The 25,101-nt window shown below is 40.8% G+C and overlaps 1 protein-coding gene across 3 annotated transcripts in view; it reads right to left on the bottom strand.

The window, feature by feature from the left end:
• NRG1 (neuregulin 1) overlaps window positions 1–25,101 on the bottom strand; it is a gene marked incomplete at both ends in the record, with an annotated part of 180,219 nt that overhangs the window by 1,502 nt on the left and 153,616 nt on the right. The window contains 6 exons of one of the 3 annotated variants that reach the window (XM_084305024.1): window positions 3,656–3,859; window positions 4,363–4,493; window positions 6,029–6,155; window positions 9,479–9,581; window positions 14,893–14,916; window positions 22,043–22,110. In XM_084305024.1, the coding sequence (XP_084161150.1) occupies window positions 3,656–3,859; window positions 4,363–4,493; window positions 6,029–6,155; window positions 9,479–9,581; window positions 14,893–14,916; window positions 22,043–22,110 (657 nt within the window). Of the gene's footprint in view, window positions 1–3,655; window positions 3,860–4,362; window positions 4,494–6,028; window positions 6,156–9,478; window positions 9,582–14,892; window positions 14,917–21,327; window positions 21,387–22,042; window positions 22,111–25,101 lie in introns of all 3 variants that reach the window. The other 2 variants (XM_084305025.1, XM_084305026.1) reach the window with 2 other exon arrangements.

Below are 25,101 nucleotides of genomic sequence, written 5' to 3'. Positions count from 1 at the left end.
GAGCACTTGTTAAATCATCTCCACACTGCAGCTACCACCTTACAACCCTGTTCCTGTCTTGAAACAACATAAAACTTCTGAAACACTTTTTTTCTTTTTTTTTTTTTTAATGCCAGCTTTTGTTTCAGTGCAATGTAATCCTTACAACTTTCCCTTTGGGTTTTGCAGCATTAAAATTATTATTATTTACTTTTGGCATTATTACATATCAGCATGTGCTTCCTTGCCTTCTCTGACTGGGCCCAAGTTCAGATGGGCCTGGCTAACGCTTCATAAGCCTAAACATGAAACTTTATCTGTCTTCACCAGGGAACAAATGCTGATGGAGAGGACATTCTAACTTAGTGTTAATGAATGCTCTGCAAAGTTTGCACCTATTCTGTCAAAAGTTTCTGTAGGATGGGGAGTGGTCAAAGGTGACTTCTGAAAGTGAAGCTCAGCTGTTGCTACTGAACTTGTCTCAAAGGAAGAGGACTCTCAGCTGGTTTGGATCAGTGGAGCTCTGTGGGATGCTATGAGGTCACGCAGATTCATGAGGATCAGCTGAAACCTCCTGATCAAAGGCACAGTGCCCAACATGACATTTTGCATCATTTGGCTTTGCTTTTTTTTCTTATCCTAAGTTTACTTTCTTGAATTTCATCTCCGTCCAAACTTAAAATCTTTCTAAGCTACATCTCTCACACAGACCCATTGAGACAAGTTATATGGCTATGGTTCATGAAGTTATTTATTTTTTCATTAGTGATTTATTTATTTGAGTCTGAAAGTATCAAAATAAATCTGAATCCAACTTCCTCATCCAACCTATGACTCAGTTCCATGTATGCCTCTTGTTTAAAACAGTTATTGGAGAAAAGAGAAACCAGCACAGATCCTGAACAGATGTGAACTAGGGTAAATTGGTTTCAATTGAGGTAAATGACTTACATCAGCTGAGGAACAGGAGAAAAAAAATCTGGAGTTATGCACAAGAATTAATCAAGGTGGTTGCAAGTGGGAACTAATAGAAGTTAATAGGTTTGCATACTAAATGTACAAAACAATTCTTTATTTTTCCTTGCACTAGTAAGCTTTTCATCCCTTTTGCTTTGTAACATAGGTGGGGTCCGAGGAACTGAAGCCTTTCTAAAGCCTTCTGGTACAGCTTTGGACATAGGTCTTGTGGACACAATAGAGTTTTGCCAAACTGGTTCTTTTAATGTACTAAGTTATTTAAACGTGTTCAATGTACTCTGTGTGCACGCTTCCATCAGAGTGAAATTACTCGTGCTGGTGTGTCATGCATTCCCACGTTTCTGGTGTATTCCCACACAGCACAATGGGATAGTGCTAACAAGCTGCTGTCCACAAGCTGAGGTGCAGGCACTGAACACATGCAGCTCTAGCCTTTTCTGAAATTCCTTTCACGAATTTTAACCTTTCAGGTTAGAAGGTGATGGATTTATCCAGATTTTTGGCCATCCATGCTGGCTTGATGAAAGGGGATCAGAGTGTATACACATCCAGCAAGTTAACTGGTTACTTGCTGCTAACTTCACCTCTCAAGCAGAGGTGGTATTTTATGAGTTTCTCTCCTGTCAGGTGGCCAAGGACCTTCTAAAATGCATATGCTTGAGACCTCTGCTCATATAAACAGATTTCACAGCATGGGATGCAACAGAGGGATAGGGCCATGCAAAAGAGTCTCTGCTAATGTCTGTTCCATTTCATTCCAGAATGGTAAGGGAGCTGGGGACCTGGAAGATGAACGGAGCACAGACTTGATTTGCTAATTCAACATTACTTTGCTTCAGGAAGTTATTTGTCAGTTTGCATGCTCCTTTATGTTTCAGAATCATTTTTAGTTGCAAATAACTCTTATTTTCTCTCTTATATATACACACATATCCGCAATCCATCTCTCAGAAATGATCTTCCATGTATTTCCTGCTTTCTAAATATAGATGAGGCCTAATTTAAAGCCTGGGGAACTATTTTCTGCATTCCAAATTCACTGTCATTTCGAGCACAGGCCAAGCCATCAATGCATGGTGAATTATCACAGAAATGTTGCTGTTTTTCACCTGTACCATAATAGTCCAGAAACTGAATCATTTACAAAACATCTTTTCTTGTCATTGGAATGGAAGGGCACATGCTTCTTCTCTCCCTAAAAACATGGTGTATCAGGGTGTGGCTCTTGTGTGCCCCAGGACACCTGCACCAGCACGTGAAGCCTGTGTGAATGGTCTGTGCTTCTCACACCCAGATACCCATATATCTGAAGCTCTATTACACAGTGCTGGTGGGCATGTGGCAGTGCTTCCAGCTCAGTTCCCAGGCAGAGGACAGTGCTGTATTTACTGTCGTAGGTCCTGATCCTGCAAAGCACATGCCAAGTTTCACCCGCATGAGTAATACCACTGATTTCAACAGGGCTACTCACACAATTAAAAGTTAATCTTGAGTAAGTGCTCTGCTGGACTGCGGCCATGGTTGTTTATCTCATGTGAACCACATATTTTGAAAACTAAATTGCATGGTAAATTACGGATATTTTTAAAAGAAGAGGGCCATTTTGCTGTCCTTCATTGTCCTACAAACCATGTTCAGAGGGCCCTCAGCTGTAGTCCACTGTCCTGCCACTAAACAATTGGTCTTTGTATAGCAGAGGGAGTACCACTGAAATGGCTTTTGCTGTACTTGCACATTCATTTTTCTGGAAACCACAATAAGTCTCCTATATAACTTGGTCTCCTTGTGGATTGCCTGGCTGCATTTTTGACATCATGGACATCCCACGATATCAAAACTCTTGTGATTTCACAGTGCTCAGAGAATTGGTCCAGTAACCCTTTGTTTTCTTTCTTTTTGGCCTCTGATTTCTGGGAGCAAGGCTGTCTTCAAATACCTTGTTTTTTCTCAGTCTTTCTTTTTCTACTCTGGGGCTATGCCATGATCTTGAGATAAAATCCCAACTTCAGCCTGAAAAGCCTTTTTCAGTGAAAGTTTTCTTAGAACTCATTCACTTCAAGGCAGACATTAGGTATCAATGAGTGAGACTTCCAGAGGAAAAAAAAAAAGTTAGTTCTTTGGAAAAATCCTGGCTAACTTCGCCTCTGACTACTCTTGATTCAATAAAGACTTACCTTCTTCTGGCTTACAGTTTGTGTTCTTTGCTTTTATTTAGTAAGATGTCAAGGGGAATTTTCAAAAGAGATAATGGGTTTAGTACCTGGAATCCCCCAGAAAGTAGGTGGTGGCTGAATTCCTATAGTATTAGGAGTCCTTGTTGCCCTCCTCCTGCATTTCTCCCTGTCTCCATACATTGTCTCCATACATTGCTTTCTCCCGGTCTTTTGTGTCTGATAAAATCTCTCAGTTTTAAAATCAATAATTAGTCAGAGATCTTTTTACTCTACAATGAAAATTTCTGAAAAATTACTTCAGTGGAGCTTATCCAAATATGAATTGCATCTATTAGGAAAAATCCAGCAGAGGCAGGAAGGCAAGATTCTTTTTGTTGACTGTAAATCACTCCACCTTTACAAATGAGGGGAGGTATGCCCTACATGAGCAGCACTGTTGGGATTCCTCCTGTGGTGCCAAGCAGGGAAACCCTCTGGGCTCACCAGGCCTGGCCAGCTGGAAGAAATGAGGTAGTATGTGGTACCTTTCACTGTGAGGAGAGTCTCGGTAGGAGTCAGGGGTCTCTCTTGCATGCCGGAGGAAGCTGTTGCCTTCCCGTGGCCCACCGATGCCATTGAGGCGGCCCCGTGGCCCTGTTGGGCTGGTGTGCCTGCTATTCTCCACCGAGGAACTGACAAGCACTGAGTGGCTTTCGGAGAGGATGCTTTCAGTGTGGCCATTACTCCAGCTGCAGGGAAGAAGGAGAAGGGAGCAGAGGGTCAGAGGGTACTTTGACTGAATACGCATATGAGAAGTTTAACCGGGGGTAGCAAGGACTCTGCTGCAGCTTTGGATGTGCAGCGCCTTAGGGCTAGTAACTGGGGCTGCAGATTTTTGTGAATTATAGGAATCCACGCACACTGAGATGATTTTGCATATCTGTAAAAAATGAAGAAGAAGGAAGGCTTTCCATACTCTAGGACCGGAGACTGATCTTTAAAACAGATCAGTCACTAATATAGCAATCTGCATATACTGAAACTCACTCTAACAGTGTTGGAATGCCATTCAATCAATAAGCACTTTGTAAATTCCTGGAAAGATAATTAGTTAGGTGACATGACACTAAATATTGTTAGTCATAAAATTAAAACGCGATGACTTCTCTCTCTATCTCTCTCATAACTTTTCTGTTTTGCAACAGCAGCAGGATGTATATTACAGGTGCTGTTTTACTTCCCAGTTGAGTACCTGTGGCTGGGCGTCTGGGTGACTGTTATGGAGTGATGTGTTGTTGAGGTGTAGTGGCTCGTGGAAAACGAGGTCTCTGTCTCTCGCTCAATGACACGCTCGCTGGAGATTACATTTTTTGAAACGTACTGCTGAAGAAAAAACATACAAACCTTATGTTTACAAACCAAAATTTACAGCACATCTGCAGATGTAATTAACATATTTGTCTTCCATAAAGACATTTTTTTTTTCTTTTATGCACCAAAACTTTTACTTTGTCACTCAAATGTGGGCCAACATAACACTTACACTTTTGAGTACATTCATGTACAGCTCCATGTATATATATCCCATTTAAACTCAAGACTGAAGGGAACAAATGAGGAAATTAGCAAAAGGCCGCATCCCAATCACACTATAATCAACCTACATATGTAAGAAGGAAATGAGAAGTCATCAAGGATAGAGACCTGGAAAGGCAACCAGCACTTAACAGATTAAAAAAAATATTGTCCAGTGGACAAGACAGGAGTAGTTAATTAGCAGTGGCAATTTTTCATTGCACCATAAATATCTGGGCAGGAAATAACTGTTTTCAGTACCAACGCAAGAGGTGTGTAGTGCCTAGACTCCTGAACCGTTTTTATCTGTAGCCCACTGATATCACCAGAGATGTTGTTCCTGGTAGGACTCTCTATTCTACTCAATGTGGACTACTTGTTTCCTGTCTCTTAATAGCTGTTTGTGATTTAGTTCATTTCAGGGGAAATATTACAAGCTGAGCTCTTCTGAAAATATGTCTTAATCAATGTCAGTGGCAGCACTGCTGTTGCCTTAGCAGAGAAAAGGGCTTGGGTAAGAGATTAGGTGGGGACTGGCCCTCTGCTTCCATTGCTTTTTGTTCTCTGACAAATGGCTAGCCATGGCTTGGCCATACCATGACCCATCCACATATCCACAGTCATTGCTACTATCCAGGTGAAGACTGTAGCAAGACTTTTACCCCAAGGCTTTTTTTTTTTTTTTTTTTTTTTTTTTCTTAACTCTTCACCAACTTTTCCTCTCAAGCTGGTGCAGCAGTGTTTTGGTTGATAGCGTCTTTCTCCTTTCACTGTCTTGTTACAAGCCCTGCATTGCTGTTATATTTCAGAAAAGAAACTTGTTTTTGAGGACTACTGATCTGAGGATCACAGCTGTCATTGCTCCCTGGACGTGTACAGTGTCAGACAGCCTGAGGTCTGTGCTCATAAAGTTTCACTCCTGATCCACAATGGCTGGCCCCACTTAGCAGCCACCGGGGGTGGTAAGAAGAGCAAGAAAGTGTGTTTGTAGAAACCGATCGCTGTGGACATGCTCAGCCCAACTGCAGTGCTGGTACCATTTTATTTGTTGTTTTTACTGTTGTTGTTTTTTGTTGGTTTGTTTTGAGGCATTGCTGTTGCCTCTGGTGTCCCAGGCCTGCAGGCACATCTGCAGCACTGTGGCTTGCACCAGTGAAATGGCCATCTGCGGAAACATATCTCATCCTGCTGTGTATTTATCACAGAGTCCCAGATTGTCTCTGGGTGGAGAGAGCCAATTGAATTCAGCCACCAGCCTGTGGCAGGGAGAAGTCTCACAGTGTCAGGGCAAGCTCTGCCATGACACTGGCAAACTAGTTTGAAAGGTGGGCAGTAGGACTTACGTTCACCAGCTGGACATTGTCGGGTGGTGGGTTGGGGTGGTGCGGCCCATTGGCCATGTTCATCACGTTGTTCCTCTCTGAGCGGAGGCTCTGCCGAAGGCGGTCATGCAACTTTTTCCTCTGCTTCCTGTATATGAAACACGGAAATGGCTTTAATAGACAAAAGGAAAGCAGCTGCACCTTTCAGCATGATGATGACGATGATAATGATAATGTAAAGTTTCTTTACTGCCAGCACTTTCCCCACTGCTGCAAGATCTCAAAGTCACCCCTAAGACTGCAGGTCTAATTGCAGCTGGAGCTGTGGGGACCTGCAGAGGGGAGAGATGTGTGGGCACCCTTCCAGGAGTCTGCAGGCCACAAGGGGATGGGAAAATGTGCGAGGGAGAAGGAGGCCACTTCCAAGCTGTGATCTGTTTCAGGAGAAGCTCTTTGCTGCACTCCAAAGGGAAGGAGGAGAGATTTTAACCCTGACACCTTTGCCACCCTCCCTACGGCCACAGTCAGGTATCCAGAAGTCTTCCAGGTCTCATTTCTGTGCTCTCCACAGGGAGCTGCCACACCTTACAGGGTGGCCTAGACCTTGGGGCCTGCATGCAGCTGTTTTCAGTAGTGGTGTGTGTTTACCTAAAAGCCTCCTTTCTGCCTCCTCTCTGGCATGGCCTTTGTTTCACAGGCAGGCCAAGGTGCCTATCAGCTGCAAAGTTTAACAGCATTGCTAGGACTGGGACTTTTTGTGGTCCTGCATCTATGCACTTTTTGTGGGATGTACCCCATTTACCCCAACGGTGTGCTCCAAATGTATAAACTTGTTAAAGAAGTTAAAGGGTGCAGAGGAAGCTCCAGAAATAATACAAAGAGAGAGGCTGTGTGAGGTATCACTGAGCCTGCAGCCATCCTGGCAGCTTTGTAAGGTTTCATTACAGCAACATCAGATTAACTGGAACCCAGTGATTAGCAGATGGATGCCAGGGCAGTTAATGCGTTCAGGAGAACCGTCCATCTTCTGTACTAATGTCACGCTCTCTAGCTGACTCAGACACTTATGTTGTGCCCCATCATCAGCTGCTCCTTTCCCATTTGCTAACTGTTCCAGTTCTCCTCAGGAGAACTTTTCAGGAGATTGTTATCAGCTGTCGATAACAAAATCTGCAGCATACTACAACTGGGTGCTGCAAAGGCCATGCAGAATACACTAAATGGAGCACCAAAATAAATAAGCAAGGAGCGTGCTATTCAATTTCAGGCTTAATTTATCAATATTCCCCAGTTTTCTTGATTATATTGGAGAACTTCCACCTTCCTGCCACATAATCCAGGGAAGTGAAGGGAGGATGCAGGCTCCATCACACTGCAGAGTGCAAATGACCTTGGCTGTGGCAAGAGCTGAAACACACACAACTCCCTAAGCTGTATGCAGAAGTGCAAATATTTTTGGCAGGATAGGATGGTGTAAGACATAACCATTTTCAATCATGTTTTGAACTCAAGGGGACAATTCCAAGCTTTCCAAAAAGGAGAGGGGAGGGAAAACAATATGTTGAAGCTTGGTAGCCAGGGAAGCTTAAAGAAAAAGAAGACATGATTTGACACACTGCATTTTAAGTATTTTGTGCACCTAGGCCTGGATAGTGGGTAGTGGAGGACACCTAATTTATGTCACTCCATATAAATGGTGCAAGCAGACATGGCTGTCTTGGAAATGCTCCTTTCTCAGCGGGACATGATCACTGGTCTACTTGGGCTTTGTGCTTGGGAGATATCTAAGTCACAGCTACTCAAACATCATGTTAGAAAATGCAGGTAGTTAACCGGATGGAGAGTGTAGGGCAGGGAGATATCTGAACAGCTACCCAAAGCCAGTGTGGGCTGAGAAGAAGCACACACAAATGTTTAACTTGATTTCACAGCACCTTTCAAGGTCCCTTATATTGGAGCTGTGTTGGTGGGAACTAAGGATGACCCAAGCCCCTTTACTTGTTAGAGAAAGTGGGTTCTAGAACGTTTGGATTCATCATCTATGGGGCTGATATCCTGCCATCTGCTGCCTGGGAATCTGTCCCTGTGAATCCGTATTACTTCCCACATTTAGAGATTAGTATATTTGCATGTTGCATGCTTCCACGTATGTCATTTTTACTCCAGTTAAAGGACATTAACTAAAAAAAAAAAATTAGGAATGAGTACTAAGGAGAAAGAAAGGAGAAAGAATAATGAGAATGCTAATGTGTCCCCCCTACCAGGAGGAAAAAGCATACAGGGAATATCTCATAGATAGCAGTCTGGCATCACTGCTACATTTGGAGGGCCACAAACTGGCAGTTCAGTTTCACTCTTGCCAGCTGTATTTGAAAACAATTCACTTTTGGCTGGCAATGATTGCTGATATCTAGGAGGAGCTGTGGCAAAGCATCTATTCTCTTGGTGTACTTTGGGGGCATTTTATATAGAAAACTGTACTTCAAAACCCTGACTAAATGTTTATTTAAATTCATGTGGAGGCCTTAGCTGATTTCAATGATATTTGGATCAGGAAAGATGTTGTTTATCTGCCCTAGTTTGACCGTTGTCATTTCTAAAAAGAATAATTGATCTGACTTTATTAGTGTTCAGTGGTTCCCAGCTCCCAGCTGACCGTTGGCACAAAGGTTGTGGGTAGGAGCCATATGAGTGTGTGTGGCTGGACTCTCACTGAGGGGGCAAATGACCCTCTCCCTGCTTTTAACACATCCATTATTGGTGGAGCTTGCAAGGAAAACCAACAACCAAACTGCTGATCCAGCCCTGCAACAGTAAATCTACAGGTTTATACAAATGTAGAAGATTTATGATAAGGGTTTTCTGTGTTTTGGTGGGGAGATTTATAACAGCAGCCAGAAGTTTTGGCAGCACAAATCCTGCTGATGTTCAATATAATTTATGGCCCAGAATGCCTCATGCATGTTTGAGAGTCACCCCCAGTAATTTACAAAGGCTCAGAGAATGCATTAAAGTGCCTACTTTGCATTGGGAGTACTTTCACATTCAGTTCTTTGGCCTTTGGTGTTTAGTAACTTTTAGCACTGTTAATCTTCTCAAGTATAAACAAACTATGCTGATCCTTAAAATTTACTGCTGGGTAGCAACATGATTCCACTGATGAGGTTTGTTCCCATCCAGCTAGGAAAATCATAAATGTGTGATAAATGAATTGCAAGTCAGTAAAATTTGCTTGAGTCACATATGAATGGTGAGAAACCTCTCAGATACCCGTCTTATTTTTGCACTTATTGATATGGAGACGTTCACCCGCCTTGCTTGACCATAGTACCCTAACCACAGGGCTGTCTCTTCAGTTCAGCTCTGGAGAAACCCCATTAACAACCAAATGCTCAGAGAAGTAGAAGCTATAGTCAGCTGGGAAGGCCCTGACAGACAACCACAGATATAAAATAGAAGAGAAAAGTTTACTTGGTTTTGCAGTAGGCCACCACACACATGATGCCAACTACTAGAAGAGCAATGCAAATGCCAGTTATGGTCAGCACCCGTTTCTGGTACAGTTCCTCAGCTTCTAGAAAGGGACAAAAACAGAGAAGGTCACAACATGGAGGATAGCTAGGCAAGGTGCACACAGTCCACAGCTGGCATGCTACATACCATTGCACAGATTCACACAGCCACACCGAAACACAGCCACCACACGTCAGGCAAAATCATGATTGACTGCAAGGAGAACAGGACTATACCATAAGCTCTAAACAGTGTACCGAGGACGAGTGATCATCCGTACAATTACAGTCAAAAGTAATCTCTTTTTGTTTAAGTCAACAAGAATAATATCTAAGAAAAAAACTTCACAATTGACAAACACTCAGCATTTGCTGGAAATAAAAGTGCAACACACTAAGGTAATAACATAAATTTGCAAATGCTTTGGAAGTTTTTCTCTGCAAAGACAGCTGGAATGAAAGCCAACTTTATAAATCTTTTAGATAAATGTATTTTCTTGATTTTATTATCTTTTTTTTTTTTTTTTTTGGACTGTTTTCATATCCAATGTCCCTCTGCCCCCATGCCAACTTGTATCTCAATTGTCTTTGCAGGAAAGATTTCAAAATATCCTTCTACATTTGAAACATGAGCTTGGCTTGTAAACATATTACCAATGGAAATGAACACAGATTTTGAGCTCTGGTCATAAAGTTCAGACTGTTTCTCCAGTGCACCTCAGAAAACACAGCCATATCAATAACTAGTAGTGCGTTGTATCAGAGAAATTCTTGGTTTTCACTTGAATCTCTTTATATCTAGCTAAGGAACTCTGCTCTATCTAGAGCGGCAACTTGCTCAGTGATGAGAACTTGCTGCTGATCTCATTCATGAGAGATATTTTACTATTATAAAGAAGTTAGTAGCACCAGTAATGTTTGGATTGGAGCTACCCTTGCATTCCAGCCTCAATCACTCTTGGCAGAGAGCATCAGTGTGTGTTGTACTCGGGAAACGTTACGTAAGGAGTGCTGAAATGGAGACACACATTCTGTGTTGACAGAAGAGGTAGCTTTTATGAATGTTGATTTGCATTCCTGTTTTTAGGACAAAAATGGGTCTCTGTTTTTTTTTTTTTTTTTTTTTTTTTTTTTTTTTTTTTTGTTTTTTTTTTTTGTTTTGATTAAGCAGACAGTCCCAAAAGCTTGCTCTGGAGGATCTGGACTGGAGGGTGGCATTAGGACAGTCAGCAGTATTGAGTGCAGTTGGAATACCAGCAGGTGATTAAAAGTAGGTCAATGAATAAAAGCTGCACAGGGCTGCAGTGCCTCAGGAATAAATGTCAGCATTATTACTGACAAGAGGGTCTTACAAAAACATAAAAGGCCTGTGGGGCAATTCACCAGGTGATATAGAGAATCACCTCCTTGTCATGGTCCCTCACATGTGTCATAAGTCTCTGTCCAAGCTCAGAGTCTCTAAAATGCTGGACTGAAAGGAGCTTTGAGGAGGCCAGGGGAGAAATCAGCATGGAATACATTCTCTCATCTCAATAATGAAAAAAGTACTAGCACAAAAGGTACTTCTATCATTTAATGAGGAAATCCTTCCTACTAAGGAGGGAACATTCATTTCTCTCATGTGTTTCCTGTGGGCACCAAGATGCACAGAGGTGTGCCTGAGACTGCAAGTTGTGCCACCTTGCAGGACCTCCCTTAAATTTGTCACTGTGCTAGGTCTTCCCAGCTTGTGGGAGACAAAATGTGATCGTCTAAATCTACACCTACTTTGTTTCCCAGGAAAGAAGGGATGCAAAAAGAACTGAGACTCTGAGCAGAATCAGCAAGGGTTTAAAACCCTGCAATTTGTGTGGACTGATGGATATTGGGGAAATAAAGGTGGTTGCTGCCTATCCTAACTGCTAACATGGTGGTGGGATTGCTGAAGCTATTGCTTCAGAAATGTGGTTTCAATCACTGTAATTCACTTATCTGAAATAACTGTTAATTAATTTAATAAATGTTTTGGCCAACTGTTAATAGATGGCTACGTGCCAGTGCAGATACGACCCAGCATCCAGTGCTGAGATTTGTGAGATATCAGTAGGGCATTAGCCCTTTGAGGCTTTCCAGCCTCAGCACAGCTACTCACTGCCCTAGATTCAGGACAGGTGTCAAATCTTACATGCAACAAATCACCAAGCAAGAAAAAAATCTTAATTTCTCTGATACAATCCACCTTATCATGGAGATAATTCTTCCTACAAGCCAAACCCACTGTAAACAAAAACACCAGCAAACAGGTCATGAGCACTCTCAGACAAAATTAATAGCACTGATTATTTACAAGGGGGAGGGAAGAAGAAGTGAGTTTGGTAAAACTAGGATGCTGCAAAAACGTATTGAAGAAAACAAAACAAAACAAACCTCCAAGAACAGAAAGTCAAAAAAGGGAAGGAAGGAAGGAAAGGATGAAACTCCAAACCAAACCAGGACAAAGACAAAAAAGGAAGGTGAAAAACAGGGAAAAATGAGGTTAAAGGGTTGAGAAATCAACTGCAGGCCTGGCACAGCATGCTTGATACTGGAAAAAACAGAGTGAAAAAATGCTTGGGGACAAAAAGAACAAGGCTGAAGCAGAGTCTGAAGGGATTTCTCATACAGCATAACTCCTTGCCTAGGCTAGTTAGTGGCACTTGATCCCCTTCCCATTTATGCCCCTTCTGAAAGCGCTTATTAGTTAGCCATGAAAATGGTGTATTACGAATGTCACAGGAAACAGGAGAATTGTGCTAAGCAATTTAGGGGCAAATTTGAAATGCTTTAAATCTACTTTTTTTTTTTTTTTTTTTTTTTTTTTTTTTTTTTTTTTTGATGACTGTCAGCTGTTAGCTTGTAAAAGCAAAATGAATAAATATGTATCAACCCATTTTCCTTGGATGGGAAGGGAAAGGGGGAGGAGGAGGACTAAGTAGCAGTGGAAACTGTGCTTGGTTGTTTATACTGAGGAAAAACTGCAAAAACTTCACTGACTCAGGAGGGTTATTGTAGGCTGCAGATGAGCCTGGCAGCAAAGTGGTGATTGCCTTGCTAGTGCTGTCAGTGCTTGCTACACAAGTGTGGGACTCTCCTGGGCTTGCATGCAACGAGGGTGCAGCAACAGAACCCGGCAGTGGGGAAACCTGTGAGTGATGCTTCTCACACTGGCACATCTGTGGGTTTGTAGGTCCTTAGGGGCATAGAAAGATACACTCCAAGGCATGCTTTCATTAACCAAATCCCCTCCCACACCTTTCAGAATGAGGACAATCCAGCCTAAGTTGATTCTCTCCCTAAACTGTGGGGAGAAGTGGCTCCCCAAGAGAGCCAACAGCTCCAGAGGGCCTGGCAGGGCTCAGAGCCCTGTGGGCACAGAGGGGTCTGGAGCAGCAGTACCCCCAGCCTAGTGGCCTGAGCGGTGGGTCTGGAGTAGAGGATGGGGTTTTGACCCAGGAACCAGCAAGCTCCCACCAAAAATTCAGCACACTTCAGGCTGATGGGGTGGTAGGGGATGGGGTACAGGGGTCCCAGCCGAGGCCTTGCAGTGTCAGGGAGTTTGGAGACAGCTATGTAGGGAGAACGTGGCACACCAGTGGCTCTCCTACAGGGAATCTCACTCCCAAACTCCTTCCTGGGGAATATCAGAGGTGCCTCAGGAGGCTGCATGGCCCTGAAACCCCATGGAGTGGGCACGCTACCTGTTGCAGTGCATGCAGAGCTGGTTGATGATACCAAGCACAGAAATACAGGCTGCCTTGGAAGTGCTCATCACACTAGCTCAGAGAAACTAACAGCTGCCTTGGGAAAAAGCCCACAGAGGAGTGTGTGTGCAGTGAGAATTTAGAATTGCTTTTGGCCCGTTAACTACAAAAATTCTGTAAATAAATATATTTCCCTACATAATGTTAGGAAAATCTAAACAACGCTTGGACTCACATATCCTTGTCAGTCCCTTCCAACTTGAAATATTCTATGATTCTGTGGTTCTGTGACTCTAAGATACTAAATCCCTCTATGTGCAGCCCTTCAAACATGCACATTATGCAATTCATTTCACATAACCCTAATTTATATATAATTGATAATAAATGTGGTCTTTAATTTGCTCTATTTTAAAGCTTTTCTTCTTAAAGGCCTCTGTCATTTTTTGAAATAATTTGGTTCCAAGAGGTGGTTCCACTGGTGTTACCTTAGATAGAAAGCAAAATTTGCAAGTCGTTTTTTTTCTAAGGATTTTAATATAATTTCTCATGTGTTAATGTAGCCATATATCTTCTAATTAAACCTAGTTTTTATGACTGAGACTTAATATTATCTTGTGATAATAATAACAATAAACCGGGTTGTGATAGATTTTCTAAATTTAGATTTGTAATGGGTTTTCCATAGTTCACAGCTTAAGCTAATGACATTTTATGTGGGCATTTTTAATAAGAACATGAACTAAAACTGTATGAAAAACATCGGTTGCCAGTTCTAATCATGTGCTGATGATCTTAGGAGATGCCAGGATAAAAATGACTTGAATTTGAAGTTAGCCTGTTAAAGAGGTACGTTGTTAAAAGATTACCAAACATTAGTTGGGTAAGTAGTCTCTTCATGAAGAGGACTTAAAGATCTGTTTCTATTATCTTAAGCAGTAGCATAAAAAACCTATCCACTGCCAATGTTCTTGGATGGGTACAATTATTGAGTTTATTATTATAAGTACTCACATATTTGCTGACTCGAGGACCTAGAGTCTTCCTGTAAACATCTATTTAAGTTCCTAAATAACTTTTAGTTCAGTGCTAATTTACAGGCCTAGAAATGTATGTATACATGCATATCATTTACAACTATGTATACGCGTCCTATTTACATACCTAGTTGTGGGTTTAGAGATAAAACTTTACTTGGAAACCAAAGCTTGAAGCTGTAAATTTGCAGAATTTTAAGTGGCTATAACAGCATATCCTTTTTTTATAGACTAGTTAGTCACTTTGCTTAATGCTTTCGGCATTTCCAAAATTTGGCTACCCTAGAAGAACTTCGCAAAAGCAAATGTCAAAACTAGTCAAAATTGCACATCAGAAAAAAATAAATGTACACTATGTTATGATTACTTCAGTGATTCCTAGACCTCCTTAGATCTGGAATACCCTACCAGTATCACCATTTTAGTGAGATGATTGCTGCTAATATTTTGTCAGGTTGTTGTTATAGCTGTATGATCCCTTCTAAAGCATAAAGAAATTGGTTAGGAATTGAAAAGGGGAGGTGGAGAAAAAAAAAGCGGGGGGGGGGGGGGAGGGGGTAAGGGGTTATCTCTCAGGCTCTAAAATCTGCAGGCTAAAAGGAATGATTGGTCCATACCCATAAATTCAATCCCAAGATGCTCTGCCAATGCAGAAAGTTGACAAAAAAAAAAGAAAGAAAAAGGAAAAAGTTTCAGAAAAGAGCAATACACTGTACTCATAAAACAAATCACATATGAGTATTATGGCTATTCTGTGTCTGCACATGAAACAGGCAAAGGGCTGTGTAGTTAACTGAGCAGTGCTTGAGAGCACCTCTGTGGGCTACATGACCAGAGCTTCTGTAAGGGTTACACACCAAAATATGTACGGGGTATCTGAACAGCCACAGTGCAGTGAACGCAGCAGCAACCATTAATCCTTAAACATCTTACTGAGATGAAGGGGGCTACGGCTCAAGGATGCCATGTGAAATAGCCATTTTCAGACCATGGGGGCACAGGGTGGCTTACAAGTCGTGGTGTTCTCCAGTAGAGGGGCTGTGCACTGCCCTCTCCCCTGGCCCTGCTCCCGTCCCTGTTGTGTGGGTCCTCGCTCTTGTCAGCGGCTACCTGACGGTGGCTAGGACCATTTGCTGAGCAGTGGGAGCCCTTCTCAGCTTTGGGAACTGACTTCAGCAGGGCTTTCCTTTCCAGAAGATAAGGAGCCAGTCACTTTCCCTTGCCTTCACCAGAATCACCCTCTGGCTGGCTGCATGCCCAGTGGGGGACACGGGCTGATGCCATTTCCAGCAGATCACCTGCCAAAATTAACACCCCCAGGCCCCAGCATCAGGGGAGAGGCAGAACAGAGATTTTCCCTCTAGTTGGTACCCTTGGAGATCCTTCCCATAGGGCCAAATCCATAACCTTGGCAGCTCTCACTTTCTTTGTCCTTGCATGATGCATAATTAAAATCCAACCCTAATTTTCTGACCAAATGGATTTTTATATAGCTTGTGCACATTGGGAATGCCAATTCTCTCCTGCCAATCAGTAACATTTAAGGGTTAAGTAGGTTGGAATCCACCCAGATCTCTTCCTAAAGTGACAGTTTTACATGCCTACATGAACACTGCTAATGATATACATTAGTTGCATAGAAAGCTTGGTTAAGTCTTTGATAAAATGAATGACATGCCCATGCATATATATTGCTGTATTTATGTTTGCTTACAGGTAAAATTCCTAGCCTGGATGTAATTTAATTTTAGGGGAAGTAATTTGTATCATGCAGTTTCTATTGCAAATAATCCAATGGGAAATTGGTACTTAAATGGGAATATATTCTGGCTGAGAGCCCTAACAAGAAAACATGCTGAAGAAACATGCACCACTTATTCAAACCTAGATAGCATATTGCTCTTATTTGTTATTCCTAGCTACATTGCCTAGACGTGATTAAAAGAAAGCAGAATATCCCAGCACTTTTCATTTTATAAACAGATCATCACTTTTGATCTTTTCCTATTTAACCCAATATTGTTGCATATTTATTAGGTGTGATTACAATGTGTATTTTTTTGTTGAATATTTGTCCAGGTGCTCTAAAGAGGAATACAATTAATTATTTTTAACAACTCAGTTTTCATTCTGTGAAAAGATTTTTATTTTATTTTATTTTATATTATTTTATTTTTTTTTGGCAGAGCATAATTGGAAGATGTAATGCTCGGGATGTATTTTTTTTCCCCCAAAGTGACTTACAGCTACAATTGGAAATAGTTGGATCTAGCATCTACAGAATAAGAATATGGTGCCTGCAAATCCTGGAACAGGTTCTCTAGAGTTATATGCTACATTCATGAGAAGTGTGACACAACTGCTAGGCACTCAAGATTTTGGGGTGGCCGTCCTATAGATTTAGGTGGGTGGGAGCATGGGGACACAGTGCTGCCAAGTGAGGGGCAGAGTAGAGGTCTGTGTGGAAACCTTACACCTGACAGAGGGAACGACCCACTTGAATGAATATGCAGCAGCAGAGAGCTCCAGGGAGACAAATTCCACCTCAGAAGCATCAAGCTGTAGTGTTTCTTAGGCCATTATTTAGTTGTCTTATTAAATGTGTTCTCTGGGTCATGGGGCTTTCTAGAAAATCCTCTTAGTTAACTTGAATTGAAAAAAACTAAAATCCCCCAAGCTTGCACACACTAGAGCTACTGCAGGTTGGCCAACTCTGCTTGAGTAGGATGTTCTTTCTTCCTGTGGCTTAGGATCTACTTTGGATCTTAGGTCTTGGTTCATTTCAGTGGTACTTAGGCTACAAAAGCAATTGTGAACATGCGATGTAAAGTCCTATGGCTCCTGCAAAAGTATAATCCTACAACTAGATTGAATATCAGACTTCAGAAAATGTCATTTTTTAATTAGACTACTATATCACAGCAAATTTAGCATTTCATAATTATTAACTGAGCAGTTTATAGTGAAAAAAAAAACTGTCTTCCTTAATCTTGGGCAGAAAACAGCAACATTTTTCCAATCTATTTGTGTCATTCAGGAGTCTTGGTCTCAGCACATTAAAAGCACAATTTAGGGTGCTGAAAAGATTTAGAAAATTAAAATTTCAGGTAAGATTACCTCATACCCTCACAGAGATGTGACCATTTGAGAAATATAGAGAAACTGAGAAATAATAAACTAGCAGAATGGCTGGAAAATGTACTTACAAAGATTAGCATTTTATGCAGAAACACTGAAAAATTGAGGCTGTTAAGGTATTACAGCAGAGTTGTGGTTATCCCTCTAGAATACTATAGCTTTATTGAACTCCTGCCTTATTCCTCCTGTAATTTCTTAGCCAAGTACATTTTGAAAGTGTGAGGCAAAGGCTATCTAAACAGAATTTTCCCTCTTGAAATTGTCCCTCTTGCCCTCTAAAGATGGCAGATCTGAAATGGACACAAGGCAAACTGGTGTCCCATACTGAAATGCTTGCCTTCTGAAGTGCAGAGACCACATCTGAGTCATGCCTGAGGCTGCTCACAGTATGCCCAAGTTGTTCTATATTCACCATGCATATATAAAACTATTAGCCGATGAAGTAAGTGAGTCACTGAGACCTTTGGATGGGGTCCTTGGACCATCTGGGATGTTTGGAAGGACAAAGAGTTTACCTGTGATTATGCTCTAGAGAAGTGTCTTCAACCTTTCATCAATCCAAGGCTCCACCAGAGTTTCTTATTCCAAGGATCGTTCTGCACAGTGTTGACATAAGAGCTCTCATGCATAGCTACATAAAAATTATCCTCCACTTTTATGTTAATTCCTTACTTCTAGTTTCCTCCATTTACTTTGCTTTCCTGCCTTCAAAGGAGTGAATGTGTGAACACTGGAATAGAGCAAGTATATTTGCGTGGAACAGATGTACTTTCACAATACTTCCATGGACCACCTTCTGATATCTTATGGAACAAGAGTGGACCCACAACCCTCAAAGCCTCCGCAGCAAAAAGACAGATGGCGCTTTGGTATCTCCTGACACCTCAGGGTGCAGCATGAACTCCTGGCCAACAATCCTAACCTGCTTGTACATGTTGCATAGCATGTGTCTCTCACATCTGCCCTTCCTCTTTGGAAAAACTAGTTAGATCAAGGATATTGGGAAAACAGCAGGTAGCAGGTGTGATATCTGTGCTCAGGGAAAAGATGCTATAGGGTCTACCAGCCAGGCATAAGGGATGTGCAAACTAGCACAGTTTGTTCTTGATTTTCATTTGTTCTGCAGCAGTGGGAAGCACCAGCGGATAAATTGTGTAGATGTGCTGACTAGAAGTAGAAGTTGAACTGTGGTGGTTCATCACCTCTTGGCCACAACAGGTTGTTCTGTGGTTTTGTGTGTTTGCAAAGCTGGAAGCCAATGGACAGTCAATGTAAATGTGTACCTTCCAGTAGGCTTCATCACATAAGCTATGCTGAAATTTCCACTGTCAAAAAGGAAAGCCATTTCTTTGAAGGAAGTTTTCTTAAAATGGAGGTTCATCTGATTTCTTGCATTCTTTTTCAACCTGTTTTTAGAGCATCATGATAACTGTATACTACAGGGCTAATCGAATCACTGCCAATATAAACCAGTTAGCCTTGCACCTTGTTGGGGTGGAGGATTTGTAAAATGCTGACCATTGGCCTCACTCTGACCTTGTAAAAGGCCCTCAGCACAACTTCTAACTTCAGAACTCTTCAGGACTCCAGGGCATATTTATGAAGCTAGATTTTTCTCAGCAATGAAGCCTGAAGATAGCAAGAGCTCATCACACATTAGGCACACTTGGCACAGAACCCCACTGAAGCTTTTTTTTCAAATGAAAAAAGAGCCCTCCAAAATCAATTACAACTAGATATCACTGTATAGTTCACATTTACACTTTTGTTTCCTATGGCACTTATGTTCTTTACATCTATGATTTGCTCTGTAGTTTGCAAAAGCTTCATCAATAGAGCTAAATTAAATTAATTACCCGCAACACTTGGTGCAAAATATGAGCTTGCCTTTCAGCCCCAAACACAACATTTGCCTGAAAAAAACTCCCATTATTATCTTCCCTCCCCCTTTTAAATGTATCCTTTTGACTGTGTTGGGTGTAATAATAAGAAGTCATACAAATGCTTCTTCATTGATTTTTCTGGTTAAATATAAATGTACCCTCACTGGACTTTTTCCAACAGTGTTGTTTTAAGATTTGTAGCAACTTAAGAAACCTGATGTTATAATGCAGATGCACAGTAGGCTGAAGTGGTGGGGTCCAACTGCCATTGCCTGGGGTTCTCAGAGTATGTAGCTGTGTGCTCTTCTGCCAGTGCATTTCAAGGAGAGGTGTACTGGGCTGGCTCAAGTGCTTATAGCTGAGCATAACACCTGCTGCGAGGCAAGGGCATCTATGCCTTTGTCATGGAGGCAATTTCAGAAAAACTCAGGTTGGTGTCTGTAACCTAAAGATGCCTTTAAAAATCCCAACCAGAGTTAGGAAACTAAAAAACTAACGAGGAGGGAAAACCCACCTCTCTCTCCCTCTGTGTTTTCCGGGTAGGAAAATTAATTTATGATCCACATATAATTCTACCATAGTTTTCAGCATTAGTTCAGTAGCAATTAATGGATATTTTATTTTTATAGTATCTCCTTTTAATTTTTTTTTTTCTAAGACAAAAAAGCATAACTGTGCTTTTCATCACAATACAGAGAAAAGGCCATTTAAATCTAACACTTGGTAAACTTAAACACTGTAATAGCATAAATAAATTAAAATTCATCATTACCAGAGATGTTTTAAAAATAACTCACACCAATAAAGCTTTTAAAACAGGAGGATAAAACACAGACTTGAATGCTGGAAGGTCTGGTCTCCAGTCAGCACCCTTGGGATTTACATGGGTAGCTTCTATGATGAGCAGTATGAATTATGCATGGGCATTTTTCATCCATCACTATATGAAAACCTATGCATCTCTTCAGGCTCCAAAATGTCCAGCATATGCTAACAGCTTTTTGTACTATGTACTAATGGAAATTAAGCTAGCCTATAGACTCTGAAATATTTCCATGCTGGCAAGCAATCCATCAAAAAAATAGTTCCTATAATACTGATCTTAGATCATAGTACATTCTGATGCCAGTGACAATTAATTATGAATAATAGTCATGAAATAAAATGTAAGATCTAAGCAATTTTCTTCGATGTTACCTTTGACTTTGTTATAGCCAATGAGACAATAAATATTCAGTGTGCTTTCATTTTTTGCACTGACGATTAATAATAATTAACCCATCCCTCCATGGGAAAGCTTCTAAGATGATCTGACTGCAGTGCTGATTCTCCCGGTGATCTAACATAGATTGCTCTTTGTGTGCCTGTGCATGCTACACTTCTTTGGGCTATTAATCTGGCTTTGAAATACTTGATCTCTTGCACCTGTTACCCACAAATAAATACTTCAAGCCCCATTGTTGATTCCATTTTCCCTCCTTTTCTTTTTCTTTCTGTGCTCTCTTTGCTCTGAAACTTGGACAATGAGAAGAAAGAACACTTTGATCCTGTTTAGAATGTGCTCATTAGAAACAATGTAAGCATGTCAATTACCTTTAACTTGTTCCAAAAACAAAACTCATAGATAAACAGTTCATCTATGCATCCCTTGCATCCCTTTACTGAAGGATTACTGCTTTTTTTTTTTTTTTTTTAAATAAAATGTGAGACTTTCAAAATGCCATTTTTGCACTTTTACTGCTTGATGTCAGTGGGAAGTCCGTACCACACCATTCAGTGTTAATTTCACAGCGTTCCTAAGTCTTGCATTTCCCCATAACCTCAATGCCAAACAATCCAGGAGAGTACTGCAATAGCTTTTTGTTATCATTTTCATGCAACAAGCAGAGACAATCAATATTAGGCCTTAGGCAACAAATCTAGTTAAAGATATAAAAAAAAAAAAAATTGGAGGAAAGATGCAGCGACAAGAAAGCAGCACCGACTGAGCATGCTTCTACTGCGGCACAGACAGAAAGGTAGTGGACGTACTGTAGAAGCTGGCCATTACGTAGTTTTGGCAGCGATCACCAGTAAATTCATTTGGGCACCTGAGAGGAAAAACAAACAAAAAAAAATGGTAGAGAAAAAACAGAGAAAAGAGAAGAGGTGAATATATGCTAAGAAAGAAGCTCCTTCAGTGTGAACTGATATGACTTGGTGAGTTCACTTTCAGAAACCGAATCTCGGTTTAGTGTGTCAAAACACCTCACAATGTTGAGAGCAACTCATTTGCTCTGTGGAAATGAACATGAAATTCCCCCCAGAAAAACCAGCCAAAACCAAACCAATCCAGATCAAAGTGTGTAAGATCAAAATATGTAAGAGAGAAAATCACCACTTCAAATTCACAAATTGCTTTTAGGATGCACTTTCCACAAGGCAGCGAGGACACAAGATCTGTACAGCACTCATCTCCATGAGTTTGTTCTTTTAGAGTAGCAGTTTACACCAGTTTCCCAAACAAGAAAGCTGCCAGTGTGTGCAATAAATGCATCTGCAAATGGATGGAAGATCAAAAATCACAGAAATGAGAAACATTTTGGAGGTCAATAATGCCATGGTGTACAGATTTTACGTTTGAAAATCAAGTCTTAAATTAGTGTGTAAAGAGGCCGGTTCCAGCTGAACTGTGAAAACACCAAGTACTATTGATTTTGTTGCTGTAGTTGGGGAAGAAAGCAAAGTTCAGATTATTTTAACATACTTTCTTGGTTTTGGATTTTCATGGGCAGAGTTTCAGTACATCTTGCTCCAGTGAATCCAGGTTGGCACCTAAAGGGCAAAAACGTGATAAGCAATAGTACACCAAAACCACTGCACTAACAGACTGATATCTGCTGGCCTATGGAGATGGTAGTGCATTAAATGACCTCCTGGTTAGGTGTTAGTGAAAAATGACCAGAAAAGGGGCAAGAAAGTGTAATCTTTCTGGAAGATAGCACTTCACAAAATTTACTGCAAAAATCCACCAGAGAAAAAAATAGGAAGTCTTTTAGTTTGCCTGTTTTGAAAAAGAAGACCTAGCAAAAATGTGTATCAACTCATTGCTTATTCCATGTCATGAAGGGATCAGATTGAGTTTTTAAAATTTGCAATGTGCTGTATAACTGCGATTTATACTGTTGCAGTCATACAGAATCTATGAAAATACCTTCATTTCCGTATTTCTGTAATGACATATTGTGTCTCTGAGTAGTTTCCTTAAACGGGAGATAATTAAAACATCAATCACAGAAAAGTCAAAAAAAAAAATAAATCCAAAAAGTGACAACAAAGTGAAACACAAAGGCAGGAGGTATCTTCAACATGGCTAACAAAAGGAAAATGAGTCAGTCTAGCCAACAGGTAAGGCAATTGGGCAGAGGTGCTCTCAAAATTGGAAGCTCCGTAGCTGTCTGCCTTTTTATTTCATGTGGTCTTCTGTGCAGGTTGCCCCTTGGTCACATTCCACTTCCATGCCTTGCTTATCTTCCTTTAGGCTGCTGGCTGTCAACTCTTCCTTCATCTTTATTCTTGATTTTGAGGCAGAACTCAGCAGTTTGCCCCCAAAATATTACCATAGCAATGGAAGCTCCTGTACTTCTGATACAAATCTGAATGACTCTCCACCACATTAAAAATATAAAGACTTCAGTCTTCTTCCTTCTTCTGCTATGCACTCTTACTCAACACATAGATGTTAATAATCTGCTATCTCCTTCCTTGAATCCATCTCACTTTCATTGTCTCTTTCTGACAATATCCATGAGCTTTGCCATGGTGCAAGAATCTCCCTCTCTTCTGCTGCTGATGATTGGGTGCTAACTTCTGTTTCAAACCTCCTCACCATTTACTCTTCACGGGATGAAGAGCCTTTTTATTTGCAAATGAAAGTTGTTCAGAACAATCCTCTGCCTCTTCTGTCCATCAGAATTGCCTTGTGAACTGAAATTGGGCCTGATCAGCAGATGACCATTGTCAGACAAACACTAGTATCTTATTCAAATAAACCATGGAGGAATTACTTTGGTATAAGAGTTTACTCTTGGTGTAGCAGAGTTTACTCTGGGTGTCTGTAGATGATTCTTTGGAGGTGATTTCCTGTAATGATGTATATTTGTTTATTAAGGAAGGGAGACGATGTTCTTCAGAGCCAAGATCATATCTTCTGACAAGCACACAACGTAGAGAGATCCCAGTCTCCAGAGACATATTCAGTTGAGAAAAATGCAACAAGGATTAATTTTGTTGTGCGAAGATGATAATTGCTGGGCATGAGAGGAGACTGCATTTTGATCTCTGTTACTGATTAAGAGTGAAAATGCTTTACCCCCTTGATTTCAGTTTTATTTTGCACATCTCATTAAATATCTATCCTTGGAAAGCTGGTATTTGCATGTGCACCACCTTTCACTTCACAAGGATTTCTCCCTCTTGCTCTTCAGGCCCAGCCCTTCATAACTTTAATAAGCATGGTGATTAAATGTCTTGGGCTTTACTCCTGCCGCTGGCTGATGGTGTTTGCTTGTTCAGTCTGTGCTTGCTTTCAGATGTTGGTGCAGCTGTGGAGGTGATGAAAAGAACTCAAGCACTGGTGTAGAAAAGTCTGAAATTGCTTTCAGAGGAAGATGGGTCAGTCCCATTGAGATGGTGCTGAAAAGAGCTCAGATGTTCTTGTGCTTGTACTTACACCAAAACCATTGTCAGCAAATGAACTACAGCATCTGCCACTGAGAACAGGTCCAGGGCAGGACAGTGGGGACAAGAGATGAAATGAGCCTTCTTATTATTTTGTGTGAATGCTAAAGGCATTTCATAGCTCAGGTGTAAAATGCCACTTGGTTTCCGGAGCTCTTTGGCAGGTTGTTTCCTGTAGACAGTGCTCTTACAAGCACTTGTAATGGTGTCATTTTGGAAACATGTCCTACTCATTTTTCTTATTTATTTTTAAGTTCATTACCCACCTGCAGTTTTCTATTAGGACACTAGCAAAAAATGGAATCAGGTAAACCAGGGCAACAGTGATTCCTTACACAAATAGATGTTTGTATGACTATAGCCTTATAGTTTCCTTTTGGCCTAAAAAACAGACTAGTGAGATTATTCATTACAGTATTAACTGGGTAGAATCAAAAAGAGGTTAAAATAATTGCTCTTCTCTTCTACATTCAGTATTCAAAAGGTTCAGTTATCTGTATGCACTCAGAAGGCACTTCTCAGAAATTCAAATGCATTTCATCAGTGGTTTTTGGTGGGAAGGGAAAGGCTGAATGGATCAAAACATCACAGTTACTTTTCGTTCACTGCCTATAAGCAGATATATTGTAGAGTGGTTTTTTTTTAAAGATTTATTTAGTAGGCTGTTTCATAGCTTATGCCAGAACTAGTATTTCCATTCTACCTTTTAAATGAGCAACTTCAGAGCTTTTGTTAGCTTTGTTGAAACAATTTTTCTCTTTTCACCATTTTCAAGAACTTTCTGTCAATTTCTATCCTATCAAAGCCTTTGAATGAAGATGCGGATAGCAACTGGCTATGTCATTAAAAAAATGTAATTCACTCTTTTGCTGTTAAGAAAGGCAGGAGCATTAGAGAGAATTATGTTCATCCAGTGAAAATTAGAAGTAAATTCATTTCTTCAGTAAGAGCAAAAGCAGTAGAAAAGATGATCTCTTCTAGTAAGGAATCAATTAGTCAGACCAGCAAGGCCTTCATGGTAGAATTCTTCAAAAGAACACTATAAAAGCATAACAGTTATTATATTCATATACATTTTTCTTCAGA

This window comes from Netta rufina (assembly GCF_964035555.1).
Source record: "Netta rufina genome assembly, chromosome: Z".
In the NCBI taxonomy this organism is placed as follows: Eukaryota; Metazoa; Chordata; class Aves; order Anseriformes; family Anatidae; genus Netta; species Netta rufina.
This window is presented reverse-complemented; position numbering and strand designations above follow the sequence as displayed.